Genomic DNA, 19564 nt, shown 5'->3' on the forward strand with positions numbered 1-19564 from the left:
TATTTTCCTCCTTCTTGTTTTGAGGTCCTCTCTTACTGTGTTAGCCTTGAATTTGCAACCCTTCTGCCTTGGCCTCTCTCACCACCATAGCTGGCCATCACATTTTCTTTTTCCATTCACCTGTGGGTTACCGAACTGACTCCGTGTACTTGCTTACCTTCTGATTTGTAGGAGTCCCTATATATCTGGCATTGGAGTTCTCTGTCACACTTGTATGTCACAGGTGTCTTCTCCGCTTGCTTGTTCCTTCATTTTCTTAAAGGTGCAATTTTTCTGAGGATGGCAAATTCTAGGCAAGCAATATAGCAGTAAGCGACATCTCCAACCATTGGTTGACTGGTTTGTTCATTGATGGAGATGGGGGTCTTACTAAGTTTCCCCAGCTAGCTGTGAGCTAAGTACATAGCCAAGACTGTCCTCAAGCTTCAGAGCCTCCTCCTTCAGCCTCCAGAGAAGCTGGGGTTACAGATGTGAGCCCAACATACAAAAGCAAAGACCTGGGAGGGTGCTCAGTTGGTAAAGTGCTTACCGCACAGGAATCAGAGTTCAGTCCCAAGAAACCACATGAAAAGCTAGGTATGGTGACTCACACTTGTAATCCCAGCACCAGGGAGGCAGAGACTGCCCTGCTTGGGGACAGAGAGAGACCAGCCATCTTAGCCTGCTCCGAGTGTTCTTGGTCAGGGGGAGCGCCTGTCTCAAAAACCAGGGTGGGTGGTGCTGGAGGAACAATAGCCAAGGTTATCCCACACACACATACATACACACATAAAATAATATATATTGTGATTTAAAAACTAAAAACAAGTCCAGTGAGCAGTGTGTTGTCTGTGTGCCTGTTAATAATAAATAATAATAACAACAACAATAATAATAAAGAGATGAGGATTCAGCTCAGTGACAAAACACTTGCCTAGCATGCCCTAGGTTTGATTCCCCAGCTCCATAAAAAATTATATTAAATTAAACATAAATTACAAGACAGTTATGATAGCATACACCTGAAATCCCAGCACTCCAAAAGGTTGAATACTTAGGAGTTCAAGGCCCTCTCAGGTAACTAGGGAGCTCAAGGTCAGCAGGAATGACAAGGTGGTCTCGGAACATAAATAAACAAATCAGCTCAGTGAAAACACAAATGTTGCATATTCTAAATGGATGCTGTATCTGAATGTATTCTGAGCCCGAGGCCCCACGGCTGAGCTGGGAGATTATCTAGGATCAGAGCCTCGACTTTCTCCTTGACTGAACCAGAAGGATTAAATGAGAATGGAAAAGATTAGGACCCAAGAGGGGCCCTTTGTTTCTTTCTTCCTGCCACAGACAATTCAGTGGAACCTAACGCCCTGGTTCCTAGGAGGCCTTGGAGTGCTGGAGTGTTCCAGACAGGCCAGCCTCATTCTCTTTGCACTTACCAGCCATGAGACTAATGGGTTAGGGGAAAGTGACATCCGAAGCAGCTGCAAATGGCCGGAAACAGTCCGTGTGTTGACACTATTACGAGCTGCTGTACGCGCAAGCTGCTTTACGCGCGAGCTGCTGTACGGTTTAGGAGAGCAGAGGACAGACCGGCTGAGGGACGCTGGAGCTGGAGAAGTCTGTAAATGCTCACCTTAGAGCCACAATGACTTGGGAGGCCGTGAATTTGATTCACACAGAGAATGAAGACCGCAGAAATGGCAAGGTCCCTGGCACTCTGGTTGCAGGAGGAAAGATAAGGGTGCCACTGTAGCCAGATTAGGCGTGAATACACTTGGACAGTGCGGAAAGGGGTGCCTGGCATGTTCTATTTGGCTGTTCCGTGGAGAGCCAGGTCTAAAGCTGGAGGAAAGCTGCAGCCTTTCCCCCTCCCACAGCAGGCTTGAGAGTTTAAGGAAGGAGCCATCTCGGTGAGTAACTGTAACACAGGGTAAAGAGATGAGCTCCTCTTAACCTTCTAACAATTGCAAAGGACAGACCCGATTTGGATCAGCATGCATAAGAAAAAAAACATCTTGGGCCCCACAGCCCTCAAAGGAATGGCTTCAGGCACAGCTAGGTCTAGCTGCTGATCTGGCATCTTAGTGGCTTGAGGCTCTGCCATGCCCATATTAATTTTGTTCTATTGTGTGGTGACAGCAACTACTATGTCAGAAATCTCAGCTAAAGAGGAGGTCTCTTCCTCTGTTGTTCTAGCCTGAAGCGGCCGGATTGAGTTGTCTGCATGACAATGGCTAAGGAAGACATACATTCCCTAGGGTTAATGGCAGGGGCCATCCTGGCCACTCATGGAGAGACCAGGGTTCCCCTGAACTGTTGGGGAAGGAGGAGGGGGTATGGATGGGATCAGCAAGCACCAAATGGCCCACCAGAAAGAAACTCTCACGAGAGAGAGAGAGAGAGAGAGAGAGAGAGAGAGAGAGTGTCATGCCAGCTCAGAGTCAGGATAGCTTCCAAGAGGAATAGCCTCTGCTGCCCTTAGAGGTGGACTAAGCTGGGACAGCAGGAACCCACCCAATGGTCTAAGACCACCACCCCAGTCCAACCTGACCTACGGAGCTGCTGGAGCATTCTTTCCAAGTTCAAGACTTAATACCCACCTCCCTATGATTAGCAAAATGAACCATCTTTCTTGCCCCCCTCAGAATCTCCAGCTTACGGGCAAGTTACATACATATAAAATCAGGATGACAGTCAAGTCTCGCTACTTTTGGTTTTTTAGACAGGGTTTCATATAGTCAAGCTGACTTTGAATTCACTATGTAGCTGGAAAGGACCTTGATCCTTCTGCATCACACACCCACTTTGTGTGGTGCTGGGTCTCAAACCCAGGGCTTTGTGGTACATGCTAGGCAAGGACTCTGCCCACTGAGCTACATTTCCAGTCTTAATTCTTTTCTTTTTTTATTTTCATGTTTTGTAGTGTTGGGATGGGAACTCAAGATCTCTCTCTCTCTCTCTCTCTCTCTCTCTCTCTCTCTCTCTCTTCATCTCTCCCTCCTCTCTCTCCATCTCTCTCTCCCCCTTCCTCCTTCCTTCTGTCTCTCCTTCCCTACAGTCCTCCCTCTCCCTCTGTCTTCTCCCCCTCTTTCTGGCTGTGGAACCCAAAGCCTCCCTCAGGCGAGATAAGTACTCCCCCATGGCACTAGACCCCAGGCCCTTGCTTTTCATGAAGCAGGGTCTCACTCTGTAGCTCAAGTTGGCCTGTAACTCGTGGCAATCCTTCTGCCTCAGCTTCCCAAATGATGAGATTACAAAAAGGCACCACCGTGCCTACTCAGAGACCCCATGTTTAACCATCACCCTCTCATGGTGCAGAGCCCCAGCCCTTGTGCTGGTCCCACTCGGAAGCTCAGCATTTCTGCTGGGTTATTTTAGCGGCACCAGGTTCCACTTGGTTGAGTCCAAAAGCCGTCAGTTCATGCCTCGCTTAGGATGGGCGAGCTCTGGACTTTGCATGCTTTTTTTTTTCACCGTTTCAGCAATTCTGTAAATTAGCTATGGCCGGACTTGGGGTGGAGATCGGTGACAGAGCATTTGCCTAGCATGCATAGGGCTCCAACCTTAGCTCCTCTGAAGAAAGGGGGGTGAGGAGAGAGATGATGGCTCAGCAGTTCAGGCTCTTGCTACTTGAGCCTAATGGCCTGGCTTCAGTCTCCAAGACTCACATGGTAGGAGTGAGCAGACTCCTGAAGGTTGTCCACAAGCATGCACTGGCACACTTGCACACACACTAAATTCAATAAATAAAACAAAAATTTTAAGATAGGATAATTTTTTAATGAAATGAAAGAAATAGATATGTCAACATTTATACGTGGGAAACCTGAGCTGAGAAATTTAGCAACTGGTCCATCATGATGGGCATTCCCTGGGGGCAAAAAAAAATCTCAGTCACTAGGATGGGCATGGTGGTGCTTGCCTGTAATCCCACAGTGAGCAGGAGGCAGAGACAGGGGGATAGAGGTAAATCCAAGGCCAGCATGGGCTGGGGGATGGGAGCAGAGGGCCAGGCGGGGCATAGACACCTTGTCTGATTTGCTCATCACTGAGTCCAGAGACACTAGTTCATTTATGCTGTGGTCACTCAAAAAGGGCTTTTCTGTTGGGTGGACAGACAGGTGGAAGGGTAGATGGCGGGTGGCAAAAGGAGGGAGGGAGAAAGGTCTGGACCATGTAACCAGTCTCCTGGCCTGTGATTTCCCCAACAGTGTGCTGTCTGATGGCATCCCATGTCCCAGCAGGTGCCACCATGCCAGTGAAGAAGTACTTGCTGAAGTGCCTGCACCGGCTGCAGAAGGGCCCGGGCTATACCTACAAGGAGCTTCTCGTGTGGTACTGTAACAACACCAACACCCACGGCCCCAAACGCATCATCTGCGAGGGCCCCAAGAAGAAGGCCATGTGGTTCCTGCTCACGCTGCTCTTCGCCTGCCTGGTGTGCTGGCAGTGGGGCGTCTTCATCCAGACCTATCTGAGCTGGGAGGTCAGCGTCTCCCTCTCCATGGGCTTTAAGACCATGAACTTCCCGGCGGTCACCGTCTGCAATTCCAGCCCCTTCCAGTAGGTGGTCCCTGGAGCAGAGCCAGCTCGACTCTTCCCTTTTTTTCTTTCCTCCTTTCTTTCCCATTTCTCCTTTCTCTCCATAGTCTATTTTGTTGCTTCCCTTTTCTTTCCCTTTTTTTATTCCACTTTTTGCAACATATAAGATTTTTTTAAAAAATCCTAAGCTTCCTCCACTTAAAGAGAGTCACAGTGTATCTAGATCTAAGTAACTTTGGAGTGGGATAAAGGTCAACCTCTGGTGTGTGCCTAAGGCACTGTCGATCTCCTATTTAAAATAGTTTATTTAGCCCCCCACCCCAGTACTTCCTCTCCGATCTCTCTGGTTCCTCCCTTATCTCCCACCTCTTTGTCCTGTGTGTGCGTTCTCTCCTCTTCTCTCCTCTTCTCTCTTCTCTCCTCTCCTCTCCTCTCCTCTCCTCTCCTCTCCTCTCCTCTCCTCTCCTCTCCTCTCCTCTCCTCTCTCTCTCTCTCTCTCTCTCTCTCTCTCTCTCTCTCTCTCTCTCCTTCTGTTTACTTAGTGCTGTCTGGGTGTGCAAGGGTGTAGGAACATCTACAGAAGCACAGGCAGCCTCTTAGGGTCCAAACCTCTGAAGGAAACTGATCTACCCTCCCCAGCGGCCATCAGTTTCTGATAGTTACTCAGCTAGCTGTGGAATCTCACGACCCCCTCTCCCTTCCAGGTTGGGATCTTGGCTTGATCTTGTGCAGCTCTTGCTGTGAGTTCACAGGCACAAATGTGCAGTCACATCCAGTAAATGTTTCCTTACAGACATTGACTCCCCCACCGCCTCCTCGTGCTGACACCTGAGCCTCAATGAGAGGAGGTTCAGGGTTTATCATTATGACCAAGGCTCACTAATTAGCATAGCCTGGCAGGCTTCCAAGCCCCAGGGATCCATGTCTCCAGAACACCAGTCCTGGGATTTCAAATTTGTTCTGCCACACCTTTTCATATAGGTGCTGGGGACCAAACTCGGGTCCTCATACTCATAGATCAAACAGTTTACCAACTAAGCCAACTCCCCAGCCCTACATGTCTGCAGCTACATACATGTCTATAAGCCAGGTATGGTGACACACATCTATAACCTCAGCATTCAGAGGCTGAAGCAGGATGATGAATTCCAGGCCAACCTGGGCTGTACAGCCAGAACCAGTCTCAAAAACAAGGCCACATACAGTGTAAATGGCGCTTCCTGTTTTCTGCAATGCCGCATCTAGATCCTGCATTTGTGTTTACTGAGCATCTACTGTTGAGCGCCACTGTTCGCATGCTGGAAATTTTAGCACCAAACAGAACCAACCCCCCGCCCTCCACAGAGGAAACCTGTCAGAGGAAACAACCATTAGGGTTTTTTTCCATACTGGAGTTGGAGAGATGGCTCAGCAGTTAAGAGCACCAACTACTCTTCCATAGGACCCAGGTTAAAATCCCAGCACCCCCATGACAGCTCACAACGGTCTGCAACTCCAGCTCCAGGGGATACAATGCCCTCTTCTGGACTCTTTGGGTACCGGGCATGCACATGGTGCATAGATATATATACAGTCAAAACACCCATAGACATAAAACAATTTTAAAAAGAAAAGAAAAGATACGTTGGAGGCTGGAGAGACAGTGCAGGGGCTAAAAACACTTGTTTTTCGAGAGGACCAGGTTCCGTTCCCAGCACCCACATGCATTTCACATCCATCTAAACTCCAGGTCCAGAGAACCTGAAACCTTCATCTGACTTCCATGGGCACTTGAAAGTGTGCAGTGTACATACACACATGCTGGAAAAATACTCACGAACATAAACTAAAGTAGCATTTTTTTTTTAGATTTTAAGCCCTAAACTTTAAAAGATTTTTCCAAGAATACTGGGTTATTACTCTAATGATCAAGAAACCCATCCCCACTTCCCCCCAGTGCTTGGTCTGATCATGCCTAGGGGAACTGGTACAATTCTTTCATGTACAGCCCTCCTGGAGACAGGCATTCCTGTAGCAACCCCAGTTCACAGGTGAGGGAATCCAGCTGCAGAGGGGTGAGCACATCTGTTCAACCACTCAGGGTGAGAAACCTGGTCTAACTCCAGAAGGGCCACTTTGTAACCACTCTACCATGCTGTCTCTTACACAATGAGAAGGCTTCAGAGTGTGATGACAAATAGACCCCCATCTAACCAGGACTGGGGGCACAGGTAGGCAGCCAGTCAGTAAAAAAAAAAAAACTGTCTAAGGCTAGCCAGGAGGGATGGAGGCACTGTTCAGGTTGTGGTATGTGCAAAGGCCTGGGGGTAAAACAGCCTGGAAAATTCAAGAGTGGAATGACAGAGGATATTCTTGTCCAAAGGAAAGTTCTAGAAGAGAGTTCACACTTTGTGGTTACCTTCCCAGTCCTCCAAAGTTTCTTAGACTTTGGTATTTGTGTGTGGAGATCAAGGGTCAGCCTTGGGGTAATTTCTCAGTGAGCAGCACATGTTGCGTTTGGAGACAGGGTTTCTCTGTGGGACTGGGCTCTCCGTGGGAAGCTGCCTGTCTCCTTGTTCCCAGCACTGGGTCTAAAGTGCAGTGCAGTTCACCGTGCGTATCTGTTTACATGAATGCTGGGGACCTAACTCAGTCCTCCCGCTAAGCACTTTAACCCCTGAGCCACTGCCCCAGGCCCTAGAAGATCCATCTTTTTTAGAGGGTTTCCTCTGCTTGAGTAGCCCTTGGGAGCCTAAGAGAGCCCAAGACATTAACCACCTGGCTCAAGTAGCACGGCCTGCAATCCCAACAACTAGAAGGCTGAGGCAGGAAGATCTTGAGGTCAGGGCAAGCTCGGACTACAAGTGAGACCTAGTCTAAGAAACAGCAGAGACTGTGCTCGCTTCTGCAGAACATATGGAACAACACAGAGAAGATTAGCATGGCCCCTGTGCAAGGATGACACGCCATTCGTGAAGGGTTCCATGTTTCTGCTATCAGGAAGTGTGTCAGGGTGTAGCTCATCAAGAATAGCAGATCACAGTTTTTATGCCCAATAATGGCTGCTTGAACATCCTTGAGGATGAAGTTCTGGTTGCTGGGTTTGGTTGAAAGGGTCTTGAGATTCCTGGAGTCCGCTTTAAAGTTGTTGGCGTAGCCGATGGCATCCTTTTGACTCTGTACAAAGGCAAGAAGGAAAGACCAAGATCATAAAATTTGACAATGGAAACAGTAGTCAATTTTCATATTCTGAAAAAATAAAAACAGCAGAGACTGGCAAGATGGCTCAATGGTTAAGAAAGTTTGCAGTGGACCCAAGTTTGTTCCCAGCACCCACATTGGATGCTCACAACTGAGGATAATTCCAGCCCCAGGAATCAAATGCCCTCTTCTGGCCTCCATGGGCACACCATACATGTAGTACACACACACATACACACACACACATACACCTACTCACATGAACACAGAGAGAGGGAGAGAGAGAGAGAGAGAGAGAGAGAGAGAGAGAGAGAGAGAGAGAGAGAGAGAGAGAGAGAGATTATTAATACAATAATATTAGAAACCACAGCAATTCTTTCTGAGGGAAACTTTTTTTAAAATTATTTTTATTGAGCTATATATTTTTCTCTATTCCCCTCCCTTCCTATCCCCTCCCCTTCTACCCTCTCCCATGGTCCCCATGCTCCCAATTTACTCAGGAGATCTTGCCTTTTTCTACTTCCCATGTAGTTCAGATCCATGTATGTCTCTCTTAGGGTCCTCTTTGTTGTCTAGGTTCTCTGGGAATGTGAATTGTATGCTGGTTTTTCTTTGCTTTATGTCTAAAAGCCACTTATGAGTGAGTACATATTATATTTGTCTTTCTGGATCTGGGTTAACTCACTGGGTTTTCTAGATCCATCCATTTGCCTGTCATTTTTTTCTGCTGTGTAGTACTCCATTGTGTAAATGTACCACATTTTCCTTATCCATTCTTCAGTTGAGGGGCATTTAGGTTGTTTCCAGGTTCTGGCTATGACAAATAACGCTGCTATCAACATAGTTGAGCACATGTGCTTGTATATGATTGAGCATCCTTTGGGTATATACCCAAAAGTGGTATTGCTTGAAATAGGTTGTTTCCTAATTTTCTAAAAAATCACCATACTGATTTCCAAAGTGGCTTTGATAGCTTGCACTCCCACCAGCAATGCAGGAGTGCTCCCTTTACCCCACAATCTCTCCAGCATAAGTTGTCATCAGTGTTTTTGATCTTGGCCATTCTGACAGGTGGAAGATGGAATCTCAGAGTTGTTTTGATTTGCATTTCTCTAATGACTAAGGATGTTGAGCATTTTCTTAAGTGTCTTTCAGCCATTTTAGATTCCTCTGTTGAGAGTTCTCTGTTTAGGTCTGTACTCCATTTTTTATTGGATTATTTGTTCTTTTGATGGCCAATTTCTTGAGTTCTTTGTATATTTTGGAGATCAGCTCTCTGTCCAATGTGGGGTTTTTCTGTTGTTTTGTCTTGTTGACCATGTCCTTTGCTTTACAGAAGCTTCTCAGTTTCAGGAGGTCCCATTTATTAACTGTTTCTCTCAGTGTCTGTGCTACTGGGGTTCTATTTAGGAAGTGGTCTCCTGTGCCAATGCACTCAAGGAGGGACACTTTCTTACCCTTTCCACAGGGCCTGGTCACACTTCTAACATGGAGCCCCTTAAGGGAGGAGGGAAAACAGAAGCCACCCTCACAGTACCAGCACCTCTCCATCTTGAAAAGACTTCACCAACCCCACATTGGATAGAGGGCTGGTCCTCAGGTCACAGACCTGCCCCCTCTCCACCCTCTTCCTCTACTAAGAAGAGGCTTTGAGGGGGACCCCTGAGCACAACCCCCCTCCTGCTGCTGGGAGCCCACCAAACTTGAATTCCAGCTTCAGCCCTGCCCCTTATTCCCGGGGTCATCCAAGAAATCAAAGTGGCTTCCAAGAGCCAGCCTCCCTGTCTGTGGGTGGGGATGGTGACAAAGTGTGACAAAGAGCAACGGAGAGAAAGAGCCCCTCACATCTGACCCATGACACGCCATCAACAGACAGCTCTTCACTACCAGGGGCATTCGCGGCTGTCTCTGCCTCTGTCGCCTCGCACGTAGATGATGTTGAATATGTATTTGGTGAATGAGAGAACTGAGTGGACAACAGAGAGACACGTGGGTGCCGTGGGAGAGAGGTGGTGTCTGAGCTGAACCCAGGGCACCACACATGCTGGCAAGCATGCTATCCCTAGGACATGTCTCTAGCCCTTTAAAAAATACAGATTGGGCTGGAGAGATGGCTCAGCGGTTAAGAGCATTGCCTGCTCTTCCAGAGGTCCTGAGTTCAATTCCCAGCAACCACATGGTGGCTCACAACCATCTGTAATGAGATCTGGTTCCCTCTTCTGGCCTTCAGGCATACACACAGAAAGAATATTGCATACATAATAAATAAACAAACAAACAAACAAATAAATGAATGAATGAAATACGGAGCAAGGCAGGATCTCACTACATTGCCCAGATAGGGCTTGAATTTACGCTCCTCCTGCCTCGCCTCCAGCATAACTGGGATTACAGGTGTGCATCACCAGGCCCTGCTGTGGTAGCAAGTTCTTGTACGCTGGCGTGCAAGAAGACCCCAAGCTCTGCGTGTTCTTTCTGTGGTGGCCCCTTGCCCACCTGACCCAACCTCTCCCACTTAGGTACTCCAAAGTCAAGCACCTGCTGAAGGACCTGGATGAGCTGATGGAGGCGGTCTTGGACAAGATTCTGGCTCCAGGCACTGGTCACACCAACACCACCAGTGCCCTGAACTTCACCATCTGGAATCACACACCCCTGGTCTTCATTGACGAACGGAACCCTGACCACCCACTCGTCCTCGACTTGTTTGGGGACAGCCACAACAGCAGCAGTCCAGCCCCAGGAAGCGTCTGCAATGCCCAGGGGTGCAAGGTGGCCATGAAGCTGGTAAGTTCCCCAAGCACAGGCCCTCCAGAGAGGTTGGTGACAATCTATTTCCATTAATAATCTAAGATTTGCTGAGAGGACCCAAGCCTGTTTTGTACATATGCAAAGGATTAAAGGGGTGTGTGGATGTATTTGCAGGTGAACCTGTCATGGGGGAGCGGGGGCGGGGGCCAGAGGACAACCTCCAGCAAGCCTGAGAAATCTGTCTGTCTCTACCTCCCCAGCTCTGAGTTTGCAAACAAACCCCTTTTCACAGTATTTTTTAATTATTTTTCAATTTATTTTATTTTATGTATATGAGTGTTTTTGCTTGTGTGAATGTCTATGCATCATGTATGTGCCTGGTGCCTATGGAGGTCTGAAGAGGGTGCTGGATCCCCTGGAACTGGAGGTGTAGATGGTTGTGAGCCACCATAGGGTGCTGGAATCAAACCTGGGTCTTCTGGAAGAACAAGTGGTCTTAGCCTCTGAGCCAGCTCTTCAGCCCCTGTCTGGGTTTCTCATGTGACTTCTGAGGATCTAACTCAGGTTCTCCTGCTAGTGCTACCACCACTTTATCAACCGGAAGACTCCCTGAGCCTTGCAAGCACTTATTAAAAAGTAAAAATGGCTGGTTTGTTGACTGAGACCCTGGGATGAGAGTGATGCAGCTCAAACGAGTTTCTGCACGAGTTTGTGCAAAGCAGGGAGCCATTGGCACATGTCACAAAGATGTCCAGAACCCATCCGGGTCCAGGCATGCATGGATCCAGGCACTCAGGTGCTTTCATGAGAACTCATTGCCCTCCATCTCAGCTCAGGCCTCGTGTCCTCCCTGCCGACATCGCAGCAATCTCTCCCCGCAGTTTCTCTTTCTCGATAGAGCCAGTCAAACGCCTTGGGCTAACTCCCCTGGTCACATCTCAGCTTAAATCACAGTGGGCTACAGGACCGCCTCCAGTGATTGGCCAGTCCTGGATCACATGCTCTGGAGTCAGAAGTGATATCAGTTTCACAAGGATTGAGTAGGGAGGACGCAGTCAGAGACCAAGAAACCACTGCCCACATTGAGGCTGAGGTGCCACCGGCTCGTACAGCCCCAGGGGGAGAAAGCCTCGTCTGGGATCTCCGAACCAGACCATGATCCAGATGTCACTTCTGGAGAGCCCACGGATGCAGTTCAGGGCCCCAGGCCTGCATTGTCGGCAGCATCCCTGGTTACCCTGAGGGTCAGCCTTGGCATTAACAAGGGTCAGGTGTGCAACCTCCAGAGGGGCAACTGTTTGCCTTGCACTAGCAACCTGCTCACAGCCTCCAAAGCCCCCACTCAAACTAGCAAATGGCCGGGAGCCCAGGAGTGGATGCCACACTTTAGGGTGGGGTCACAGGTTACCTGTCTGAGAATTCAGTCCAAGCCTATATGTTCACTAGCTCTTAGGGCGAGCGCAATGTCCATGTTTGTCCGTGTGCGTGCATGTGTGTATGTGTATGTGTGTGTGAGTGTATGTATGTGTGTGTGCATGTGTATGTATATATGTGTGTGAGCGTATGTATGCTTGTATGTGAGAGTATATCTGTATGTGACCATGTGTGTTTGTGTGTCTGTATTTGTAGCCATATTTGAGTATGTCTGTGTGTGTGTGTACCCATGTATGTTTGTGTGTCTGTGTACCCAGGTATGTTTGTGTATCTGAATGTGTGTGCATGTGTGTGTTTGTGCACCTGAGTATGTGTGCTTGTGTGTCCATATGTGTTTGTACCCATGTGTGTTTGAATGTGTACCCCTGTGTGTGAGTGTGTATCTTTGTATGCCTCTGTATGTGTAATGTGTCGGAGAGGAGCCATATCTCTGTACATATGTCCCATGTTCATGCCTATGAGTACCAGTGGTGGCTGTGTATGTCCAGCCTGGAGTTGCCCCTGAGTATGGGTGAGTTAGGATTCTAGCGCATTTCCTGCCACCAGGGTGAAGCCACAGGGCAGCTGACATGGCGCTGCCCTTCCCTGCTGGGTTCTTCAGAGCAGTGGCCTTGCTGTCTTCAGGAACCCCTCTTCCCTTCCACAGTGCAGCGACAATGGGACTGTGTGCACCTTCCGGAACTTCACCAGTGCCACCCAGGCCGTGACCGAGTGGTACATCCTGCAGGCCACCAACATCTTCTCACAAGTGCCTCGAAAGGACCTGGTGGGGATGGGCTATGCCCCTGATCGCATAATCCTAGCCTGCCTCTTTGGGACAGAGCCCTGCAGCTATCGGTGAGAGCAACTCCTGTTCCCTGCTCTAACAGACGGAATGAGTTAGGAGCCTGGCCTGCTAGGGGTCAGACCCACCCAACTCTAGAGTAGCTGTTTACGGCACACAGGCTGATCTGTGCCTCTGTGTCTTGCTGCAGCTTGTTGGAGGCGGGTCTGAGATAGGCTCAAGTCAGTAAGGAAGGGCAGATGAGGAAGGCAGATAAAAACAGGCAAGGATGTGATGACTTTGGGGGAAGTCTGGGCTTGGCCTGATTCAGGAGAGGCGCTGCTGTGTGCATGAATAAAAACACAGAGCTGTTCCACTGGCAGTGGGTCTAGGCCGTTCATAATGTCCCCAGCAGTCAGACTTGGCTGTTGGCCACCCCAGGAACAGGGGCAGCCTTGGGTCATTAGTCTACAATTTCCAACAGCTAGGGGATGGTACAACCACCTGATGGCATATCTGGGTGGGCACCTGGCATTGTCTGGCTTTTGTTCTCTTTTCTCTAAAACAGGAAAACCCTTTTACCCACTGCTTCCAGTCACTGTGAAGGGTGTATAGCTAGGTCCACACTGGCACACAGAGTAGAGCCTATGAGGGCTGGAGAGCCTCCTCTTCCCTATAATGAGCCTTCATGGCGAGAAAGTGGCAGAGGGGCAGGGGGTGACAGTGACCCAGGAAGTCTGGGCTATCTTCCAGCTTGTCCACAGAAGCCTGTCTCCTTCTCCTGGACATGGCAACTGTGTCCTCCTGGTCTGAGATCTCACTTCAGTTCCCAATTCTGTGGCTACACTGGGCCACCTTCCTAAATCTCATGCTTGGGCATATGGCTTGCATCCAGGTTCATTTTCCAAGAACCATAGGCTCAATCCCAAACCTTCCACAGGCTCAGTCAAGCATTGGCCGAGAGCTGCAGATACTCTGCCCTTCTCTCTACTCAGGTGTCTGGACAGGCATCTTGCACACAGTATCACGGAGTTGCCAATCAAACCAAATGTGATGATACAAGCCTGTGGTCTTGGCCCTCAGGAGGCAGAGACAGGAGGACCAATAATTCCTTGGCTACACACACACACACATACACACACACACACACACACCATGCAATATAGAACCAGTGTCCCATAATGCAAATCAGAAAGACAGTGGTCCCCATGGTTGTAATAATGGCATGGTGCTACCCCATAGAAAGGACAGGCCTGCCTTGAGGCAGGTTGGATTTCACCTAGTTATTCTTATCACTAAACCCACATTTGATAAGGAATTCAAATTCAGTCATGATGCAATGTTTACTAGACCTCCTATGGGCCAAACTCTATTCTGAACACTTCTCACATATGAAATTATAATTCATCCTGGCAACAAGCCATGAAGGGTACTATTTTTCCCACTTGCCTCAAAGAGGTTAAGTCACACCACTGGTAAGTGGTAGAATCAGAGGCCTCTATAATTCATGGAAGATGGAGCTCAGACACCCAGGCATGGCGGCAGATGCCTGTAGTCCCAGCAGGTGAGACAAGGGAGCAGGAGTTCAAGGCTGTGCTGTGTGAGACCCTGGGAAGAAAGAGAGATGGGGCGGGGTTGGGAGGATAGGGGTGGGGAAAGAGGAAGAATGAAAAGAAAGAAAACAAAGCTATCTGAAGTCATCCTCCCCACCCACTCCTTTTAAATCTCCCAAGCCAAGCCTCTGAACAAAAGGGGCCACCCAGCCACCTTGTCACGAAACCATAGCCAACCTGCATCTGGGCTGTCCCTTACTCCCCAGCTTCCTGAGTGGGAACTGAGTGGAACTGTGACCTTGCCTTCTACTGTCCTGGGCTCCTGATGCTCCTATCCCTGGCCTCCTTGCTCTCTGGTTCTGTGCCCTCTCTTGGCCATATAAATGTTCCTCCGAGGAAAGATTCAGAGTTAGGAGCATGCATCAGAGCTACGCTGAGACATCATGCAGTCTAGATTTGAACATTAGCCAGCACTTGCGTGTTCAGATACTCCCACCCCAACCACTTAGCTTCTCTCTCTCTCTGCCTGTCTCTCTCTGTCTCTCTCTGTGTATGTCTTTGTCTCTCTCTCCCCTATCACTTCCTACTCTTTTATTAATTCATATGCAATTGTCAGTCAGACATCACTTGCCTTAGTAATGTCTGTCCAAGTGACTACCAGGGAAAGCACCAGCCATCTCCACCAAGGTGACAAATTGTGCCATCGTCACTGTACAGTGTTTCAGAATAGCCAGCTTAACCTTGTGTCTCTTAAGCTTGTCCTTAGGATCAATAAGACACCTTCCTTTTCTTAACCCCTCCTCAACAGAAGCTAAGTAGGGAGGGACTCCTTCTGAACGCTGTAGTCAGACAAAATCCAGCCGCCATTTGTTCCTTATCTTGAATTCTGGCCTTAGCATTCTCTTTAGTGTCCGAGGGCTTAGCCTCCAGTGTCATGGTGTTTCCTGTAAAGATCTGCCATGATCTCGCATGGCTTCAAGGACTGACCTCACTGGGGAAGTGAGGGAATGAAGAAAGAGCAGACACAGACACAGAGAAGCTGTCATCGTGTGGTGTGGGCTCTCGAATGGAGAAGCTGCAGCAGCCTGGAGGCTCAGCGTCTTCAGGATGTACATCTGAGCAGGGAGGTGGGATTATGACATACGACTGAACAAGGAGACGGCTTATTACATACAGCAGAACGAGGCAAGTTATTACATATAGCAGAACGTGGAGGTGAGGTTATTACATACAGGTGAACAAGGAGGGAGATTATTACACACAACTGAACAAGGATTATTACATACAGATAGACAAGTAGGCCTGGCTTATGCCCGCTAGATCCAGGAGATATGTTTAGCTGATCTTGGTAGGAGCAGTCTCTGTCGGAAAGGAGTCTTCAGGCCTGCTCCTCAGAGGGAGAAAGCTATGGTGGGATTTTCTGCACACTGCCAACATTTGCGCTCAGCCCTGAGGAAGGCTGTCTGTCCTTCTGGGCCTCCCCAAGGGAAGGCTTGGCCACCCCCATGGTTCTGCATCACTGGGGTACTTGACAGGGCTGTGCCCATGTCAACAACACACATTCCCTCAAGACTTCACCCACTTCCTACAAGGGCCTTTACAAAAAAAGTCTGCATCTTGGCAGTGACTGCACCACAAACGACTGATCAGAAAGTCACTTCTCTATGGGTCCGTTTCCTTATCTAAAGATGAGCAGCTCCTGCGAGAACTGAATGAGTGGGCTGGCAGTAAAGGCTTAGAGCTGTGCCTGGGACCCAGGACGCACTCCCACCTCATTGTAAAAAGCAAGCTGATTATGGAATTCCTTCGTATTTGTTGAAAAGTGGCAGACAGGGCACTGAGGAGATGGCTCAGGGGATAACATCACATCTATGCAAGCAAGAGGACCTGAATTTGAATTCCTGGAACCCATGTGAAAAGCTGGGCATGGCTGCACATTCCTGCAGCCTCAGCACTAGGGACAGAGGCAGGAAGATCACTGGGGCTTGCGAGCTGACAGTCTGACTCCAGACACACAACACACACGTGCACATGTGCACACATGCACCATACACATATACACACACACCACACACATATAAACCACACACACCCTGCCAAAACCAGCACATAGAACTCTGACCCCTTGGCCAGTGATCTCTTTCCTTAGCATTCTGCCTCTCAATTGTAGTCTGTCAAAACTAAGAAGATGAATGTGATATAGGTCAGTGGTAGAGGTTCATAGTCCCTAGCACATAAGGGTCCTGGGTCAGATCCCCAGCACTGCAAAAGCAAACAGCTAAGTATGCAAACGTGCGTCTCTAGGGAGGAAGCAACCTGCTCTGTTCTGATTTCATTCATTTTCCCACACAACATTTTCCTGCCAAGGACTCCATCCAGGAGGACAGGTGGCATTGAACACGGAACCTCTTTGGTAGGACCATTTCTCCGACTTCTGTGAGGGGGTGACCTTGAGTGCTTTAGAGCACTGGTTGGATGTCTCAGGGGAAGCCCTTGATGTGGGTGGACCTGTTTGATCTTAGCAGGAGTGATGGGCTGGGAGAAACTGCCCCAGAGGACACCTGATGCCTGTAAGGAATCACAACCCGTGGAGCATGGTAGCCAGGTTACAGCACACAGCATCATCTTCCTCACTTGGGTATTGCCTTCCCTTATTCTGGAAGTGAGTCTTATGATTTGATGGAGGAAGCGAATGGTCACATGATGTGGGGGAGTGGGCTAGTAGACTCATGGATGCTAGGAGCCTAATCTCAGGCCTAACGCTTTGGCAGTTAATACTTCACCAGCGGAGCCATTTTTCCTACCTCTTCCCCCCTTCCCTTCCCTCTCTTATTCTAGATATAATGTCCAGTCTGGCATAGAACTCCTAAGTTCAAGTCTCCAGAGTACCTGACACTGCAAGGGACCATGAGTGTCCCTAGCTGTCTCCCAGTCATTTCCGAAGGCTTGCTTGCTGGCCTCTGCATTCATGGCCCCTATCCCAGAAAATGTTTATAGAGGGGACGCTTGCTCTGGAACTAGAGGTTACTAAAGTTGTCTTTCTAGGTGACAGGCATCACCAACAAATGAAGTGGACAGAGATGACAGCCCAGAGTTCAGTTGGCAGTGGGGGACTGGCCACACCCTAGCAGTCTCCTGATCCCTTCTGGGCTGCATCTGCCCAAGATAGTCACTTGGAAACACAATGTCCTCACAGCCTGGGGTGAGGCCTCTCCCTTCAGAACAGGGCCTGGCTGCAGCCTGTTTGCTCAACACTGACCCACACAGTATGAGACCCTGTGGTGTCTGCTCAGAGCTCCTGTTACCCTCCAAGTCTTTGCTGGTGCTATGCTCCCATCAGGACATACCCTTCCCTTTCCCACTAGACTCTGCCACCTCTTCCTCAGCCTTTGAGTCTCCTCAAGCCCTGGCTTGGCTGAGACACCTTCCCTGACTCACCTCTACCCCCATTTTATCTCTTCCCAATGTCCTTATCACATACCACAGTTTAGTCTACAAATATTTACCAAATGTCCGTGTGCTGCTGCATTGTGAGCCGGACTCTGGAAGCAGAGGTGTGAACAGAACCAGCCACGGTGTTTTGCATGTCACAGTTTGCGAGGCATCTCTCCCTCAGTTTGGTCCTGGAAGGCAGTAGCTGCTGCTATTGTCCCTGGGATATACACATAGGAGGTGATCATGGAGCTCAGAGACACTAAATACATCATCAAGTTCACTGGACTAGGAAAGAACAAAGTCAGAAGTCAGTTCAAGGCAGACGACTCTGAGCCAGTACCAGAGGTCATGGCTCTCCTTAGGCTCAGGGTCCATTGCTGGAGTAACAGATAGGCAAGCAAAGAAATCGGTGTGTTTCCCAGTCCTGTGCTGAATTGAAGGTAATAAAGAGGTGGAGATGTGGGAGGGGGTATCAATTCCTAACTCCTTGTCATAGTCAGCTGTGTTCTATTACTTTGCAAGGGGGGGGGAGCACTCAGGAGTCTCAGAGGAGCTGAAACGAGAGGAAATGAAGAAACCAACTATTTGATGAGCTGGTTAGATAATGTTCTAGCTGCCGGGAACAGCAGGTGTGCAGAGGGCTGTGTTTACAAACATCTGGAGTGTGGCTGAAGTGCAGTGAATGACAGGGACGGAGCCAGCCGAGGGGTCTGCGGGGTGGGCCTTGCCTCAGTCACTGCCACACTGCCAGGGACAATAGCCCTGATGCTCCACGGCAGGGTGGAGGAAGCAAAGGTGGGACAGGACTTCTGCAGGGAGTCTAGCAGGAGAGCTGTGGGGGAACAAGGAGTCCTGGGGAGCTTGGACCAGAGACTGAGCCTTAGATAGAATTGGACAAGCTAGGGCCAGTGAGATGGTAACTGGTAACGGTGCCTGCACCAAGCCTGACAGTCTGAGGTCAGTTTCTAGGGCCCACATGGTAGAAGATGATTGATTTCTTTGAGTGGCTAGCCTGGTCTACAGAGAGTTCCAGGACAACCAGAGCTGCACAGGGAAACCCTGTCTCACAAAAAAAAAAAATCAAAACAAACAAACAAAAAAATGTGGAGAATAACACCTCATTATCCAGAGGGCCAAGTGAGATGATGTAAACCAAAGCAGCACAGGCCTGGCTGTGAAAATTGCTAGTAAACATCACAGAATAGAGGCTGGGGGTTTGGGACATCAGTAGACATTAAATTTCTCACATTTGGTGGACTTACCCTGTTCCTGCTTGTTTTTAATAAATATAAAGGAACGGTATAAATACATAGGTATTTGCTTGGGGGTTCTTCTTGCTTTTGTTTTGAGGAATACTTTGAAAACATTTGTCTATTCATTTATCCGTGGGAGTCTCTGCCACAGCCTACACTCCAAAGTCAGAGAGCAACCAGCGGGAACCGGTTCTCTGTCCCCAAGGGTCCAGGGGGATTGAACTCTGGAGGTCAGGCTTGTCAGCAAGCACACTTATTGGATGAGCCCTCCGTCCATCCTTTGAAATACACTTTAGCGCTACTTCTGCGGACATGAGAGCATCCACATCACGGAGCCGAGCCGAGGTGGAGGAACAATTCAGCCCCGTGCTAAGATTACAGGCATGCACCGCTATACCAAGCTTGTGATTTTCCTTGTAATCAAATAATCTTTTTTTAATTGATAGGATGCATTGTTTACACATATATGTTGTGTATATATATATGTGTACCCATGTGTCCTGCCTATGTGGGGACAGTGTGACCATACCCTACTACTACACACAGTGACCAAATCAAGGCATCTCCACCTTCCAAAATACTTATCCTTCCTTCAGTGGGAAACCTCACTTCTGGTTTTTGTTGTTAAAAACTGTTTCTTTCTGTTTGTTTGTTTTGTTTTTGGAAATAAGGTC

General features: G+C 48.8%; 1 protein-coding gene and 1 non-coding gene across 2 annotated transcripts in view; both read left to right on the top strand.

Moving 5' to 3' along the window:
* The window catches only part of Scnn1b (sodium channel epithelial 1 subunit beta), a 64192-nt gene that overhangs the window by 34166 nt on the left and 10462 nt on the right, over nt 1-19564 (top strand). The window contains exons 2-4 of the mRNA XM_075974848.1: nt 4224-4542; nt 10221-10488; nt 12533-12723. Coding sequence (XP_075830963.1) covers nt 4232-4542; nt 10221-10488; nt 12533-12723 — 770 coding nt within the window. The 5' untranslated portion in view covers nt 4224-4231. The remainder of the gene's footprint in view (nt 1-4223; nt 4543-10220; nt 10489-12532; nt 12724-19564) is intronic.
* LOC142851519 (U6 spliceosomal RNA) lies at nt 7389-7492 on the top strand. The gene has a single exon (XR_012910831.1). It is a non-coding gene; the product is annotated as a U6 spliceosomal RNA (small nuclear RNA).

Source organism: Microtus pennsylvanicus, chromosome 5, assembly GCF_037038515.1.
Source record: "Microtus pennsylvanicus isolate mMicPen1 chromosome 5, mMicPen1.hap1, whole genome shotgun sequence".
In the NCBI taxonomy this organism is placed as follows: domain Eukaryota; kingdom Metazoa; phylum Chordata; class Mammalia; order Rodentia; family Cricetidae; genus Microtus; species Microtus pennsylvanicus.